Raw genomic sequence first — 18493 nt, 5'->3', positions numbered from 1 at the left:
CAGAGATTTATCCAACAACTTAATTGTCGAACTTCTCGCGTCATTTTTCACATCACAATTTCCATCTCACGTCATATGGAAATCACATCATAAAGGGCTTCATAATTTTCCCAAAGCAGAAAAATTATGGAATGCATAAATAAAATACCAGCAATATTCTCTAACAAGAAGAAAAATTTACTGTCCAGATTTACCGAGTCACTTAATTTAATTACTACTATTACTAATAATCTTCCATGTGATCAATAAAATACCATGATTCAGCTACTGAAATGTTAGTACCTGCTTTAGCCCTGAATTGCTAAGAAAACCCAGCTAAGCAATAAGAGGTGTGTGCTTTTTTATCGAAAGACATAGAATTTTTATTGTTATATTTTTACAACCATCCGCGGAAATTTTTCGGATCAGCTTTCGACTGGCGGAAAGTGGCCAGTGCGGACGAGTGAAAGAGCACTGCTGCTACTTCATTGAGTTATGGAATATATTTTTTTCTTTCAATAGGAATAGAAAACACTAGAAAGCATACAATATTTTTTAATTACAGAATGGAGCATTTTAGGAGTAAGCGAGTATATTCCTTAAGTGACTCAGTGGAAGGTAAGTAATTTAATTGAATTATATTAAAAATAAACTAAAGGCATGATTAAAAAAAAACACTTTTCTTATTTTTTACGCTATGTTTGGTGGAATTTCCCTAATTCGCATAATTGTGATTTAAATTATTCATTAATTCAGATTTTTTTCTCCTGTTTTTATGTTTTTCACACATTAAAATAACCTATGTGTTTGAAATTTATTGTATTTAGTTTAAAACAAAACTTAAAAATTGTGAGGATCTTAATTTTTTTTAGTTTGTTAATTATGTCCTACCTTGTCGCGGCAGAGATTATAAACAAATAATTTTTAAAGCCTCATTAGCCGAGTGACTTATGAATTTACTTATCTTCCTAATTAAATGAGACATCCTATGTGAGACATTTTAGAGACATTATCCTATACGAAACATTTAAGAAACATTAGATCATCCTATTTGACACATTTATTATTTTAATTCTTATAATAATATAAGGGACAATTAAGATATTGGAGCTTTTTCGATATTTGCATTTTAAATTCCATAAAGCTGTCATTTATTCCAGATTTAAAATTAAAAATTCAGTAATTTGATGTAGATATTATACACGTCATTGTATGCGAAAGAATTAAAAATTCAACTACTTAAAATAAACTGAACAAAAAATTTTAAAAAATCATAAGTTTAAAGAATTACTTTAATTATGAATAAAATAATTTTGAGTAACTATTTCTTAAATTAATTATTAACACTTAAATATTTTTTCATGACATGTTCGGTCATGAAGATAATTTTATCTTACTGATTTAATTAAGAGTTTATGAAAAAATTAGCGTTTGTATATTTCACGCAATTTATACGTAGATTTAATCTTAAATTAAAGTTGAAAATATGCTATTCGACACACGGAGAATACTCGGTTGCACAGAAAAGATGTTGAATAAAATAATTTTATTGCGATTCAGTAGATTTCGGATAGACAAATTTTCATTACGTCTAAAAATTTTGAAATAGATATTATTTGATATATGTTGTCGAAATTCTTATAGAAACTAATAAAATAATTCACGGTTTCTTAGAGATTATTAATCTATTTATTTAAAAGTGATATGTCATTAAATCAATTAATGGATTGTCATAAATTTAACCGTCCTAATTTTATTACTGTTTTTTAACAATTATATTTCATATATATATTAATTTATATTAATTTATTTAATTATATATTAATTTATTTAATTATATATTAATTTATTATAAATTAATATATATTAATTTATTTAATTAATATTTTTAAATGATTACATTTGTAAGATAATTTAGAATTTTGTTATTTTCCATACTGCTTTGCATATTTTTTTTTCTTTTTCGGAAGAACGTTATATAAATTTATATAAATAAATGCGAGAAATGCTAAAAAATTATATTATTTTTTTTTAATTTAAAACTAGAACTATTTAATTAAAAAAATTAATTCATTATCTGATTTATTAGAATTTTTTGCTGTGAAATTTTTCTTATTTAAAACAGAAATTATGTAAATAACTATTAAACAAATCTTAAGTGATTCGAAAGGGGATATAATAAGGAAAAAAAAACAATAAGTTAATTTAAACTGATGTAATTTTGGGCTAATTATTAATTCAGTGTTTCATATTTTTAAACTTATAAAAATGTTTTTTCTCATGATATAGAAGAAATAACGAATGATGATACAAACAGTGTATCAATAACTTTCACACTGGACACATTTAAAAAAAACTGTGAATTATATTGCATGTTAAGAGTAAAGACATATAACGTAAATATAAACATTTTGCATGGTTAATAATATTTAATGAAACAGCATGCTTTTAGTAAGCAAAAACTTTTTTAATTATAAAATTTTTAACAGATAAATTTTTAATTGAATTCGGTTCGTATGTATAAAATATTAAAATTAAACACATAAATACGTATGTAAAAAATATTAGTTATCATTTCTTACCAATAATTTTCCCATATTAAAAATGATATTTGGCTTTTTTTTAGTTCGGCAGAACTGGTACGCGGGTTTTATTTTTATTTATTTATTTATTTATTTTGCCTTTTAAATGCATTTTCTTATAAGTATCATGGATGTTTCTAATATTGATTTTAAATCAAATGTTGTGTTATATCAAAAATTCCCTATTTGTATTATACCATATAGTGATATAGAGTTTATTCTAAATGTTATGATGCATCTGCTGAATTCATAAGCACGTTAATGCAACATGAGCCACCAATTATTCAAAAGAATTTTTTTAATAATCTCCTTCTTGGTTCATGGCAGTAAGTATTTTATACCTGAAGAAATAGCCTTTTACTTTTGTAAGAAAATACTGTTGTAAGTTTATAAAGAGCTGTAATAAAGAACATCCTGTAGTAAATTTATCTCAGTTGTAAGCATTAAAGGATTAACAAAACGATTAATTCTGGAATTCCTCTCTGCTTCCGTGAATCTTATTTTTGGGGAAATCTTGTTGGTAGTAATTACTTTCATAGATATCGGGGACTATGTATTTTAAAAGACTTTCAGTCCCTTTCTTAGTTAAAAAAGATTTGCTTAGCCTGATACCACCAATGGAATAAGCTCAATATCGGAATAGTTGAATGTTTTTGAAGCTGCGAATAAAATTTTATAAAATATTTTTAGCTACTGATTAACTCTTTACAAACATTCTGCAAACAAAATAATATTAAATAATATATGCAGATATAATATTTAATCGGAAAATCATATAGAAATATTTACGGTGAAGAAAATATTTAAGGTATTAAGAAAATATTAAGGTTAAAAAATATCGTCTCTTACTTTTTGAAAGTAAGGTAAAAATTGCAAAAGAACTCCAATTATTTGAATAATTTCGATGGTTAAAAAAAGGTCAGCAAAAAAACTTTTAAAACCGCTAATATGTTCAAGCAGCGATATTTTAATACAGCAAGTAAGTGTACAAAATCTGACTAATTTTGTTTTTGTTTTATTAAATTATTACTTTAATTTAAAAGATTTCGAAAATGAAATCTTAAGAAATGACCCGTTTTACACCAATTAATTCGATAACAAAATTACTAAAAATAGTGATTATCCTCATTAAGGAAAGCCTAGATTAATTAAAAAGCATCTCCCACCCATAACAGATGCTTCTTGAGAAGCAAAGGCTTCCAAAATACCAGACACACCACACACACCCTTTAATTTCCTTTAATGATAAAAAATTGCTTTGATAAAGATTATTTGGTATACTTTAAACATATTAAAATCGAAATGATTGAATGTAAACATTCAGCTTAACACAAATAATAATTAAACATCACCAAATGTTTCAGTCTTTCATGTCAATATGTGAAGGTGAAAATTTGTTAGAAATAACTGATCTATGAGAATTTTATAGCAATTTCTGTTTCAAGGCTCCATTGTGAGTTGTTGTAGTGTAAACCTTGATCTAATTTTGGTATTATTGATGTAGTGCCTGCTGTGAGACATAGAGTGAATAGTTACTTTGAATGTCGTTCTTTTTTTTGGGGGGGGGGGGACTCTGAGAAAAGTAAAATGTGTTTATATGATATGTGACTATATGTATTACTAGCTTTTACCCGCGAATTGGTACGCGTGGTAATAGATTGGAATTTATAGCATCAATCTTTGTTACTCCTGCGCATGCGTGAATTTTCAACGCCAATTGGGGCAACACAAATGTATGAATTTTCTATGCCAGTTGGAATAACGCAATATAGATTATAAATTTTTAATTTCCTTTATTCTAATTCAAAAGTACTTCAGAATGAATCCGAAAGATCGATTAATTAATAATGTTTAATTTTAAATGTATCGAACACTAAGAAAATAAACAGAATCGTTTGAAATAATGGTCAAAATCATGTTAAGTTTAATCTCATTGGCGTGGGGGAAAAAACCCTGAAGCTTTACTCATTTGGCGATTTTTCGCTGGAAAGTTAGTTTTTAATTAATAAACAATTAACCACTCAATTAAACGGAATAAATAGTAGCATGTGTCCTATTCCAGACTATAATCTGTCTCTCAGCTAAATTTCATCCAATTCTGTTCAGCCGTTCTGGCGTGATTGACTAACAAACATCCATCCATCCAAACTTTCACATTTATAATAGTAGTATAGATGAATAAAAAAATCCATAGGGGAGATTAAATTTCACGAACATCAAAAAGTAAACAGAGCCCCCTTAAAATTAACATTTTTTCGTGATCGTCTCTAAATATAATTACTTCGCATAACTATCAGATACCACAATTAAATATTTATTTAACTAAAATTAGACAAATTCAATATCTTCCTTGAACACGAAATATGCTGAAAGAAAATACTGAAATTGTTAAAAAAAAATCGAAATAGATGAAACCACTATACAAGCCTAATGAATCCGAAAAACTCATTTTTGGAATTAGATCTGTCTGTCTGTTTAAGAAACACTTATTTAAAAGAGCTTCGAGTCAGACACATGAAATTTGATATGGAATGTCTGCTCCAAATTTGTTGATTTCTATCAAATTTTGCATGAAACATGCAAAGACCACAAAATGTGAATAACAAGATGGAAAAAATCGGCGTACAATTTTAGCCATTTAAATTGTAACAGATTTTGAACTAAATTCGTCAAAGTGTTGCCATTTGTCGGTTGTACATTTGCACGACTGTAAATGCGATGATTCAAAAAATGCAGAAATTAAACCTGATATGCGATCTTTTATTAAAATCTTTTATCTGGGTTTCACTTCCTAAAATTTTTCGCCCAAAATAAAGAAATTCGAAGTTTTATAATTTTGTCGGTTTTGCTCGCAAAAGATGATTTTTTATTTCTGTAGAATATTTTTCTAAATATGACAAATAGGGTTGCGGGATGTACAAAAATTTAAACTTCGTAATTTTTTCAACATACAATAATCGACTCAAACAGTATAAAATACAATTCTTTACTTCATTTAAAGTATTTTTCCAATTAGCAGTCTATGCATACCTCTAACTGTTTAGAAATTAGACAACAATATGGATACCTTGTATAATTTTTATAATCAACTATTATTTTCTCGCAAACAGTTTTTAAATCTTTCAATAAAATCTTTTTATTAATATTTATTTAGAAAAAAAAACCCGACCAATATCGTTTGGTAAATCCATATTTTTGAATAGCAAATAAAATGGAAATGATTGAATGCTCATATCAATAAAACTGAGTCAGCAAATTCAAGATGTTGCAAGCTCTATTAGGCATTTTAGGAGCTTATATAATAAGATTTAACAACAAAACATCCAAGCAACAAAATTCTGATCTTATTTTTTTTTTTCAGAAATTCTCTTATGTGAGTAAACTCCACCTGCTAATATAATTTAATGTCTTTAGTGCTTTCCTAGAGTATTATACTCGTTGACGACCCGATTGACAATCGCCTGTTCTCTCCAAAGTTTTTTCAGCTGTTCGTTTCATTTTTTATTATTGTTATGTGATACTCTTTCAATCCGGTACTTTTCTACCACATAACATTTCGCTCTGTGCAGTAAGGAATGGAAGACGCATGGAATAGAGCACCGGCTAATAATTCTAAATCAAAAGTCTGAAGTGAGTGTTATTGCAAACATTATTTTACGTCAAACTTATGCGAATGTATTAGATCAGGGGGTTTTAAACTCTTTTAATATTTTACCACATAAATTAGATATATGCGTCATTATATGAGTATTTATTGTTTAAGAATAATTGCATCCTAAATGAAATTTTACTATCAAAGTATGAGACATTTTAAATTTAATATTCTATTATTTTTTTTTCGAAAGTGAAACATTTTCATTACTAAAATGTTTTAGTTTACTGTACATTTTAGTAAAAAGTGGGTAATAATACATAACAGACAATATCAAGATTTGCCAGTGAGAATACATATGACGAAAAAGTTACTTCATTGTAACCAATTTCAATGTATTTGATTTTATCTTTGTTTATTTCAAAATGATTTAAAGTTGCTACTGTGCCTTATATTTATTTATTTGATTAAATTATTTATGAAGAATTTGTTATTATACTTTATTATAATCATTATTTGCCACGCGGTTTTCTAATCTATACTCTTTTCTCTTTCAATAATGATCACTAGCATTTGGGTCAGGGCGGTCACTGTCATACTTTAATTTAAGTGGAACCAAAAAAAAAATATTGAACTATTAAATAATACTGATTAAAACAAAATGCTAAAAATTTACATTCTTTTAAATTTTTGTTTAAAATTTGTATAAACGAAAGTGATGTAAGACTTCATTATATAACAGTATATCTACTACGAATTAAAAAACTCTGTATTAGATAATTGAATAATATTTTTTAGAAATAAATATAAATCTCATAATGAGTAATATATTCAATTGAAGAATTTTTAGAAATTAGAGTCAAGGTCTTGCAGATGAAAAATTTATTCATTTGTCCTAAATTTCACACTCAAATCACATTTAACTTAACTTTTGGCATAATAGAAAAATTTGAAGTTAAGAAATTATATTAAAACTTTCATTTAACATACAATAATTGAATTATTGTTTCAAAATGTAATCAAAATAATTGAAAATTTTTGATGGATTTTATAAAAAAATTTTAATGAATTTGTTTGTGGTAATAGCTACAAATTTCTTCATTTTAATTGTTTAATCCTGTCTCACCTATGGTTTTGAAAGAAATTCTTTGTATGTGAAGAATAATTTTATTTAGAATAAATTCTAAAAGTATATAAATTTTTAATAATAAAACTCTATATTTAATAATCTTTGCAACTCCTTTATTTTTCTGTTTTGTTTGATGAAGCAATAATTTTTAAGAAGACTCTTTTACTGACATTTAGTAACAAATATAGCATTCTATTCATTTTCGTATTTGCTTAGAGATTATGATTATAATTCATAAACTGTTATGCATTATAATCATATATTTTTATCTTATTTAAAAAATATGGTTATTGCGTTTATTGTATTTTTGATATTTTTTTATTTAAATGAACATGGAGATCTGTTTACGTGTTTTGAGACATCTATTTATTATTGCTTCTTTTTTAAACAAAATCCTAGATGTTTTTCATTTAATAACAATTTTTCAATTGGAAAGTAGCCTGGAAGCTGGTTTAATTTTGATTTCTTACTTCATTGGACAGTTGGATGTACTATTGTTTATTTTTAAATCAAAAGATTATTCTCTCTTTAAAATCATGGGTTCTCTCATGAGTTAATACTTTTTAAATTTTATTTCACATAAGTGAAAATCAAAAAACATAACATATGTATCACCATAAAAGCATTTTCAGATTCAAAATTAATTTGTAGCGATTTGTGATGTGCGAAGGAATAGAACCTGGGACTTGTGGTTCGCAGTACAGTAACATAACCATTATGCAAAAGCAATTTCCCGTGCAGCGTAGTTGTTAACTGGCTTATATGTTATTCACCACAGACTCTCCCTCCAGTGAGTCGGAGGTGAGACGAACGATAGGGCTGTTGAGTGGTGATGTATTATTAGCTGTTGTGTCTAATGCGCTTGTACCCAGTTGAGTAGTGAGTGTGTGTGGGTGAGTGGTTGCTGCATCAAGTGAGTCGGACGACTTTTGGTTTTGCAGCGTCAAGTGAGTCTGACGACTTTGGTTGCGGGTAGATGGCGCCACAACAGCTGTACGAAGGTCGAAGGTTCATCGTCCGAGGTCACCAATTTAGGGATTGTGATGAGCGAGGATAGAACCTGGGACCTTGTGGTTCGCAGTCCAGCAACACAACCATTATGCAAAAGCAATTGCCCGTGCAGCGTAGATGTTAACTGGCTTATATGCTATTCACCACAAATTCATCGTTCATTACAATTAGTAAATAAAACTTTTTAAATTTATAGCATTTAATTATACCTTGAAATTATATATTTAGTAAATAAGGAGTATTAATATATTGTTAAAAAATAAGATTTATGAGCAATGCATATTAAAGAGCAGAACGAACCTGTTGCATTACAATCAATTTCCCATTTTACATTCAATTATTTCAAGCATAAATGAAGTGAATGAGAATTGAATTTTATTTATCTTTCAATCATGACCAATGAAGCTTTTATACATTTTTAATTACTGCACTCCGACAGACACATATTATGAATTTGACTAGTAATTGCTATTTATTATACAAGTTACTGTTGCTCGAGTTTCAAGAAACATATAGATATGCAGATACTACATCTGATAATTCAAAGAAAAAAATAACTATACTCAAACTAGAATCATTAGTCTAGTGATAATATTAAATTTAGTGTTAAAATTTTGAATTTTAACACTAATCTTTATCTATCTATATTCTCTTACTTGCTTCAGTTTGACACACTCATCAAAATCAGGACTGGCGTAAAAAAATCAGTTTGATCTTAAATAAATTATTTGTTACTACAAAGACTTTATTGATAATATTTTAATATATCATCTCTGCGTTTGAAATACATTTTTTCATAGATATTTTATTTATTTTCATAACAGATGTTCTTATGTCTTACAGCAAAATTCAATTACATCATCAAAATGATAAATTTTGTATGAAATTAATTAAATAAGGTAGCAAGAATGAATATAGAAGCTTATGCGTCAATTGTTTTGTGGATTTTTACAAGAAATTTCTTTATGAAGGAATAAATTTTATATGCTTACGGCAATAAATTATAAAATTAATTATTGAATCAATTTGCGCACTAACATCTGCACATTAGAAAACACGAAATTAAAAAGAGGATGAAGGAATGAATTGATATTAGCATATCTTTACTTTTTTTTTTTTTTTTTTTTTTTTTTGGAAAAGACAAATGGATGCCTTTGGCGGTATAGCGCTTAGAAAAAATTTATTACAAATTCCAAAGCAGAAACATTGATTGCTTATAATTGTTTTTTCATGCAATTTTTAAGAAAAATATTGCTAATAATATTTTCAAAATAAAAAATATATTTGTTAAAATCAGGCATTTTATTGCAATCATAGACATTCAAACAACGCGATAAAAAGAATCTCACTATAAGGAAAAAGGAAAATTGAGCCAATTTTCAATTTAATTAAACAAAGTTAGAAGCAGGTGTTTACTTTTCAAGCAGATGTTTTTCTGCAAACAGAAATAAAACGTTAAATTATCTCATTAATATGACGACCAGCAAGGACAATCGATGCAAAATAATCTTTAGTACTAAGAAAACGAAATTTAACTTTTATAAAAAAATTAAAATGGAATTAATTAGCAGTTAATTTGTATTTTAAGGGACTTAGAGCTTTCTCCTCCTTGTAATTTTAGTGTAATATAAATGTTTTTAAAAATATCTTAGCAAAAATTTCAATTTACAGAAATAGATCAGACAAATTAAGAGTGTAAATTTTAAGTGTGTATATTCAGAAATATATTTCCTTGATTGTTTACCAGATATATAGCATAACAGACTTTTTTTTTCTTCTGAATCCTTGTCATGTTCCTTTAAGCATACTTAAAGACAGTTGCATTCCTTGAGTTCTATATTTTGTTTCAATGTGAGGTTTAAGGTATTGCCCTGCAACAACAACCAAAATATGAAATTAAAACTAGATGTTTGAGTTCGTTGGACTATATATTCTCATATTATTAATCATTCCATCTATCCTAATTCCCTCGGGGGGGCACCTCGAAATGAGGATGAGATGCTTCCGGCATGGTGGTTGGATCTCGCCACCCTGTAGGGTACACTAATAGGTGGGGATCTGGCTCCCCCCATCAATGACGGGACGTACTTCCTTCGGGGACGGTTGTACCGTGGCCGGTGACGGCCCTTAGGACTCAACCACAGTTCCCGCCAATTGCTGTTGCGGCGGTCCGGTCATTCAGTTTTATGGTTTAAATCCGTGTGCCTTAGGGCGGGTCGGAGAGTTAGAAGGTTGACTTGACTATCCTAATTCTAATCCCCGTAATTTTCAATTAGTCGTTTTTTTTTCAGTCAAATTGTACTTTTGCATGGCAAAAACAATGATAGCCTTTTTCCTGCTTTAAGCTGTTGTATTGGTCATCCAATTAATCAACAAATTCTTATCGTTAAGTATAAGAAAGTAAGAAGAGAAAATTGAAATCTTGGTTTTTCGCTTTTAAATAAAAAGTAATTATTCCAGAAAAAAACGTTTCGATAAAAGATTAACTGCATTAAAGGCATCTATAAATTGAGCTGACAAATATCGAGATATCTTGAATAGGATAGAAATAAATTTTTAAAAAATTATAACTATTTTTAAGCTTTTTTAAAACATTTTATTGAAATTTTTTGAATTCCGTTAAAGTAATATTAAATCGAAGTAGAACATCTGATAAAAAATATTCCAGGTAGATTTCTGTTTTACATTTTGAAAAATTCAGTTAAAAATAAATTTCCTCGAAAAGGGCTTAGAAGAATTTCTTCATATTCATAGATTAATAGGGAAAAATTCTTATTCTAAATCTCAATTTTAATATAATCTTAATCGTATTCCTATTTCATGACTTCAAAGAGCACCTATATGGTCATTATTCACAATAAAAATTGGTGAAAATTAAATTTTATAAATCATTATGGTACTATAATTGGATCATCTATTTCAGATGTAAATATTCTTCGAAAATCCGGCTTTCCGTTCTAATTAATTTTTCAGAAGTAGCGGAACTCTTAGAGACAAAAATTCTCTTAATTAGATTAGTGATTATTCTCTAAATTGATTATTGAAAACCACCCTTTCAACAGAATGCTTGTAAGTCAATGATTAATGTAAGTTCTTTCGGAAAATAGTTGAGCTAGCTGGACAACAGTTCTCTTAAGTTCAACTAGTTTCTATGTTTAGTTTAGAAATTACAGTTTCAATAAATTCCTATTCAGAAAGTATTTTGTATGAGGCAATTTAATGCAAGCGCTTTTCGAATTCATAAAGGGAATGAACTGTCTAATTTTTCTTTTTTATCCAAAATGAAGAAAATGCGATAAAAGATCCAAATAAAGCATGCTGATTTCTTCGAAACAACCTGGAGAAAATTAGGTTTTCAGTTTAAAAAATTTCATTTTTTATCAAAAGGGTATGAAGCTCAAATTAAAAGTCATGCTTTAATTAGATTGATGTCAATATTGATATCAATTGGAAAAATCGGAATAATCTAACATATTTCTTACCTAGACTTATTCATAGTTGCCAGCAATTATTCATCACCATAGAGTCGAAAAAGATTACATTTTTAAAAAAGGAACGATCGAATTTGCATTATTAAAAAATATGTTGCACATTAAATTTCAACACCACTAAATTTTTAAGCTGTCTCTTCACAGTTAATAGACAATTGTTCAATTTTCAACCAAAACTTTTTCTGAAGGGATAAATTCTTGAGACTCCTAAGGTACCTACTACTTGGGGTTACACTGAATACAGAAATAAATTGCAGCAAACACATCAATTGACTTGCTGAAAAGTGTAGAAAGATACTTCAGATTTTAAAATATATCTCCGGCAGGGATTGGGGTGCGGATGATAAAACTCTTCAAATCATTTACACCACTCTTAATCGACCTATTCTTGAGTACGGATATCAGATGTATCAAGTAGCTGCACCATCTAACCTAAAACAAACTAGAGAATACAGCTAATTGCAGCCAGAACCGTCACTGACTTCAGACACTGCTGCCCAAATGAAATTCTGTTATACGAAGCCAATCTTCAACCATTATCTCAGCGAAGAGAAGCAAATTTCGTAAGTACTTGGTCAAGCTTAAAAGTTTTGCGCCTCATAACAAGACTTCAAATTCCTCACTGAACTGGAGGAGAAATCACAGGCTGAAAAAAAGACGCTCATCTTGGTTTGATGTGGAGACAAGGTTTGACGAATATGGATGTTAAGCCATGTACTCCTTTTACTCAAATGGCACCAACTACTTTGTTTGATAATACTGTTTTTAACGAAGACTTGGGAATTAATCTTACAAAACAAAGAGAACATTCAGAGTTGTTGGGCCAGTTGATGCTCGAAATCATTAGTGATATCCCCGATCAAGCCTTGAAAATCTACACTGACGGAAGCAAAATGGAATCTGAGAGAACTGTAAGGGGCATATTTTTCAAAATCAAATAGAGGGGAATCGAGGCATTATTTTAGAAATCCAGACCATAGCTCAGTTTTCCGATCTGAACTTCTTGCTATTAACAAAGCTTCGGACCTCGCCTTGGAGACTGATAATTCCCAAATTTGGATCCTCACAGACAGCTAGAGCCTAATACAATAGTTAAAGGACTGGCCACACATTCATGATAAGTTGGGCTAAGACATTATCTCCAAATTAATTACACTTACAAAGACCGGGTCAGTGAGCATATAGTCTTCTCATGTAGGCATCCACGGAAATGAAGTTGCAGACGCTCTGGCCAAGGAAGGAAGCCTAAGCCCCAATCCCACCTCTTCTAAATTGCAGGCCTCAGAGATCTACGTCTTGTTTAAACTAAGAACTAAAACGAAATGGAGAATTCCCCCAGAGCCTGACTGATATGCCGGTTGGTGTCCAGGCTTGTCTCTGGATGGCATCAGTCTAAGGAGTAGTTCAGATGCTCTTATCTATGCTAAGGTCTGGCCATGTAAAAATCCTTTTCTTTATCAGAGGCCAAAAGGTGTATACTCCTTGCCACTGCTCGGCCGACGCTTCTCTTCCTCGTATCATTGACTGTTTTGGCGCCTCTGTGTGGCAGCTGGTGAATGAGGGGGAGCCAGTTTACAACCTTATTATGCGATTCGATCTCTTGGTCTTGGCTTGAATTGGTGTTCACTCCAAGGGGTATAAGAAACAACATATGTTGCACTAATATAAAATGTGAAGTTCAAGGTCAATATGGTTGAAACTTTCAACATAAAAGACTGAAGAACTAGTGACCACAAAATTATAAAACGCTAAAGAGCTCTGAAGGAACGTCAAAAATTTATATTCAAAGTTTGTCAAATGTCCCATGTTAAGAAAAACAGGATCGGTGATAGTAAAAATTAATTGTTGATTTATCAACTAATGCATTCTCGTTCAAAAAATATCGAAGGAAATTTATTGAGCTTCCTAGTGAGTTAGTCTATCCAATCGAGTTTCTTATAATAAACAAAAGTAAAATATGGATAAGCGCTCAGTATCTATTACATTCTAGAAGTATTTGAAATTTTTTTACAATAGTGTTTTTGACTGGCTGACTTAGACATACAGTATTCCTGATCATCACGGAAACCAGGAAACAGTATAATTAATAAAGCAAATTATTGATTTCTGTTATTTTCATTTTGTTGTTAAAAATCAATAGTTATTTTGGATTCTAAATAGCTATTTAACTACATTTTTATAGATACATATTTAGTTTTTTATATGCAGAAATCCTATAAATCATTTAACAATTAAGACTATAAATCATTTAACAATTAAGGAATTTTAACAATTAATAGTTAATTAATAAGTGCACATAAAGCTCCTACTGGGATCAAGATATATTAGTCATCCATACGAGGCTTACTCTAAAATATATTTTACCAATGAGTAGTGTAATTAGTGGGAAAATAGTTTTCTTTGTTTTCTCAGAAACTAACTTCTACTATTCAAGAAATTTCTGAAATAATTGGTTCTATTGGTTCTCTAATATTTAAAAGTAATATTCGCGAATGGAACGGGACGTTATATCGTTGAGAGTTTGTGGATAAGGAAGGACAGTAATTGACCACTTTGTGGCCAATTACCTTGAGGAGAATGTCAGTTTGACAAATCGGTCAATGCAAGGATGGACAATGCTCAAGATAGCAGTCGGCCACAACAAATCCTGTCGATACTGCTACGTTCAGTGGTGGCGGGGTGGTCGGCTGTACGCAAGAAGATAAGGGACGGGCCATCGGAAAGTAAAGTGCATGATATTATGAGCATAAAAATGTTTAACAGAATTAATAATTTAAAAATAAGATAAAGCAGGAATATTTAAAAATCCCTTTAAATCTATTATCTATTTTACAAGTACAATTCACATCTGTAACTTATTTTCTATTTATTCCATAGACGGAAATGAGATAAGGATGAAGTACTGCACGGAGCTAAAAGAAGATCAGTCAATTGCAGGTAAGAAAATTGTTTTCACATCGATATTTTTCATTCTCAATTCAAAAAAGGATATTTAAAATATTAACAAGGTCCAACACTAAAGCATTCGGTGTATTGTTCTGATAGTCATGTTGGTTGGTTTTCAGTTAGAAAATAGACATTATCGGCCCAGGCACACACTTTTCCCTCTCTAACCTTCAATGGGAACGAGGATCAGGTACTTAATTCGTCTATTTTGAGCTCATCTACGCACTCGGGCCTCATCCAACTCCCCTTCCGAGGGACTCAGGAAAATCGATTGCAATAAAATAACGCTCAGGTTGCAAGCAAAGATAATTTAATAATAAGTTGCAAAATCTTTGCCTTTACAACCGTAAAATCATTATCTCAAATCTAAAAATATTCCCCTAGATGAATTGCTATTAAATATGAGGAATAAAAAGTGGTAATTGAATCAGGAAATAGAATATTTTCGAATGTATAATTTTATATAATATATATATATATTGCAGGCTATGTATAATTTTATATTATATTATATATATATATATATATATATATTGCAAGCTAAAAGACCTAAGCAATTGTCTAGGACCGTTCGCTCAGCTGATGGAAACGACAGACATGTTTTATTTTTAAAAAGTGTCATATGACTGTGGTCAAATAAATTTCTTTAAAAAAAATGCAAAAACTTTGGTTTACGAAATATAAGAATAACATTAGCTCTTTGTCAAATAGTATGTCATGTTTCATGTATGGCACTTAATTATGTTTCTGCCTGTTATATTTTACGCTCAGTTAATTATTAATTAACTGCATTTTTTATGAACATCAATCATCTGGTTAAATAATATCGAGCACAAACAGGAACGCCACATGGTCATAAAAAAATAAGTAAACATATTCACATTTTTATAAAGTTACTAACATAAAACTACCCAAAATAATTAATAAACGTCTTTTAAGTTAAAAATGAGTTATATATGAAACAAAAAATATCGAAAATAAGGTGGTAATAATGGCATCATAATATGCATAATAGTAAAAATATGATTCATAACTGTTCCTTCATTGTATCCGATTCATATCTCTTTTTTTTGTATGAATTTTCAAAGTTATTACGGAGTTTTTGTTCACTCTATGTTTCGCTCACAACACCTTGATCTCAAAGTAACCTCTAAGTACAATATTTTTGATTAAAAAGATTACAAAGCAATGCTTATGTGGTAAGATACTCTAAAATATCTCTTTAAAAGAACTTATATAATGTTTGTGTACAATGGATTCTGACTACCTTTTTTTTATTTATTTAAAGCTTTATGTTTTAGGAAATATTTTACAGGATTTTTTTTTCTGTTACATTATTTGTCCGCGGTAACTGTTTGAGCAGCGTTGAATGAATCAATATAAAAAGTGATTTGAAATTCCAGCATGATTAAATTTTTGTAGACATTTTCCAAGCAAATAAAATGACCGACATCAAGAGAGATTTCATTGTATATAATAAAATTGATAGAAAAGTTACATTTGAATTTTCTTTTATGTTCCGGATCTTCTCAAACATCACGATTGAATGTCACGAATCGTAAAGAGAAAAAAATGGACAAGATTTAGTTGTACGGCGAGCCAAGAAGAAAAATTCTACTTAACATATACTGCATGATTCAAAACATTCGCAGATTTGTATGCTATGTCTTTCAAATTCGCGATTATGAAACAAAATGAAATATAAAGGCGGATTTCCAACAAGGCAGACTAGGCAGCTGCCTAGAGACATTAGATTGAGAAGGAGACGCAAGCGGATAGTTTAAAAAGCTTTATTTTTCTAGTTTTACATGTATATAAAATATATATAAATTCTATGAATAGTATTAATACTTTATCAAGCTAAATAGGTCAAATTCCTTTATAATTTATTACATTCACTTAGAATATTTATAAAACTAATTTTTTTTTAATAATGCTATGTACATATATGGAGCCGGACAGATTGATATCATATACAATTGATTGATTGATATAAAACAAAAGGAATGTTGATTAATAAAAAATATTAATCAAAAAGAAATCATTAATATGTTAAAAATGTACTGAAATGTGAAATTAAATTGAACATCTTATTAAAATATGAGCCTTATAATGTGCATCGCTAAAGGCTACAAAGTACTTAAATCCCCCACTAATGGAACGAACGTTATGAAATTCAAATTTGTAAAGTACATTATCCCACATTAAAATTCTTTTAAACTTTAATGCTTTTAAATAACTCTTCGCTTAAAATTCGTAGAAAGCAGTTTCATGATAACGTAGCTCACAAATTTAAATGCCATATCGTATCTCTTTTCTGAACTCCTTCCTTTACAATAATGAACTAAATTTGTCATGAACTTTTAATGATCTATTACGAAGTTACAAGCTATATTCGTCAGGAACTTTTAATGACCAATAGTGCAATTGACAAGCTATTCTTATCTTTTATTTTTAATGACCTAAAGATCTAACGGCGACTATAACGACCTCTTGCGGCGAACTATATTTGTCATGCAATTAAAAGTTTCCGTGGAATATTTAAACTTGCCCAAATTCTGTACAATATCGAAACATTTTGATATACGCTATCCAATTATTGTTAGTCCAAATTAAATGGTACTTTATTGCATAATTTTTAGAACTAAATTGAATTACAAGGGGTTAGATTAAAAATATGAGCTTTCAATAAATTGCTTATATTTGTACAGCGCTCTAAACATGTTACTGTCCGTAAACCTATTAATTTAAGCAAGATATTCATTCATTTAATATCTAACCGGAAATTACTTTGAATATCGCATATTTAACTCGTAGTCATAATGGTTGATATTATGATCAAAAAGTTAAGCATTTTGCTTTCTTAGCATTTTTGTGAAAACTGATGGTTTTTCTTTCTTCTACATGGTTAAAATAAATGATTAATCATATCTCAAAACACTTTTTTATTTAGAAGCATTAAATCTAAACAGAGAAATGGTCAACTTTAAGGCACGCCTACAAATGTCCTGTTTGTGCGAGTTTGTTCATATGTTTCAAATCCAAACAGTAATCGATTTGCCAGTAAACTAGATCATTGTACCAGCCAGCCTTCTTCTTACTTTTTCAAATAATTCATTGCTGATGCTTTTAGTAATTGAGTTATAACATTAGATTTATTGTCCAAATATTGCTTTTAAATCATCATCGAAAGAATAAAGTTTATCTTCATTTTAATTCTTCCCTCGGGGGTGGGCACCTCGAAATGAGGATGAGATGCTTCCGGCACGGTGGTTGCTTCTCGTCACCCTGGTGGGTACACGAAAAGGTGGGGGTCTTACTCCTCCCATCAATGTCGGGACGTACTTCCTTAGGGAAGGGTTGTACCGCGGCCGGTGATGGCCCTTAGGACTCAACCTCGGATTCAGCCAATGTTGCTGTTGCGACGGTCCGGTCATTCAGTTTTCTTTATCCGTGTGCCTTCGGGCAGATCGGAGAGTCAGTGATATGACTATCTTTAACCCTACAGTGCATCGTGTAGCCATCTGGCTATACGTCTTTATTTAATTTTGTAAGGTTCACATGATTGCTCCAAAGAGTAACAATGAGTGTTTGAAAATCCTTTTTTAAATGCTTTTTGATACATATTTGTAGGAGAAAAAACGATATATGGCAACAGCGGTATTAGATTTAAATTTAAACCGAAAACTTGGAACAAATATCAAGTTGGCTGTTATATGAATAGTTAGTTCTACCATTATTAAATTATAATCAAAATATATAT

General features: G+C 29.5%; 1 protein-coding gene across 2 annotated transcripts in view; it reads left to right on the top strand.

Moving 5' to 3' along the window:
- The first annotated feature begins 371 nt into the window (after nt 1–371).
- Nucleotides 372–18493, top strand: part of LOC129980496 (natural resistance-associated macrophage protein 2-like) — a 60866-nt gene continuing 42744 nt past the window's right edge. The window contains exons 1-2 of one of the 2 annotated variants that reach the window (XM_056090826.1): nt 372–597; nt 14662–14721. In XM_056090826.1, coding sequence (XP_055946801.1) covers nt 546–597; nt 14662–14721 — 112 coding nt within the window. In that variant the 5' untranslated portion in view covers nt 372–545. Of the gene's footprint in view, nt 598–6056; nt 6192–14661; nt 14722–18493 lie in introns of those variants that run through there. The other variant, XM_056090828.1, reaches the window with a different exon arrangement.

Source organism: Argiope bruennichi, chromosome 8, assembly GCF_947563725.1.
Source record: "Argiope bruennichi chromosome 8, qqArgBrue1.1, whole genome shotgun sequence".
NCBI lineage: Eukaryota > Metazoa > Arthropoda > Arachnida > Araneae > Araneidae > Argiope > Argiope bruennichi.
This window is presented reverse-complemented; position numbering and strand designations above follow the sequence as displayed.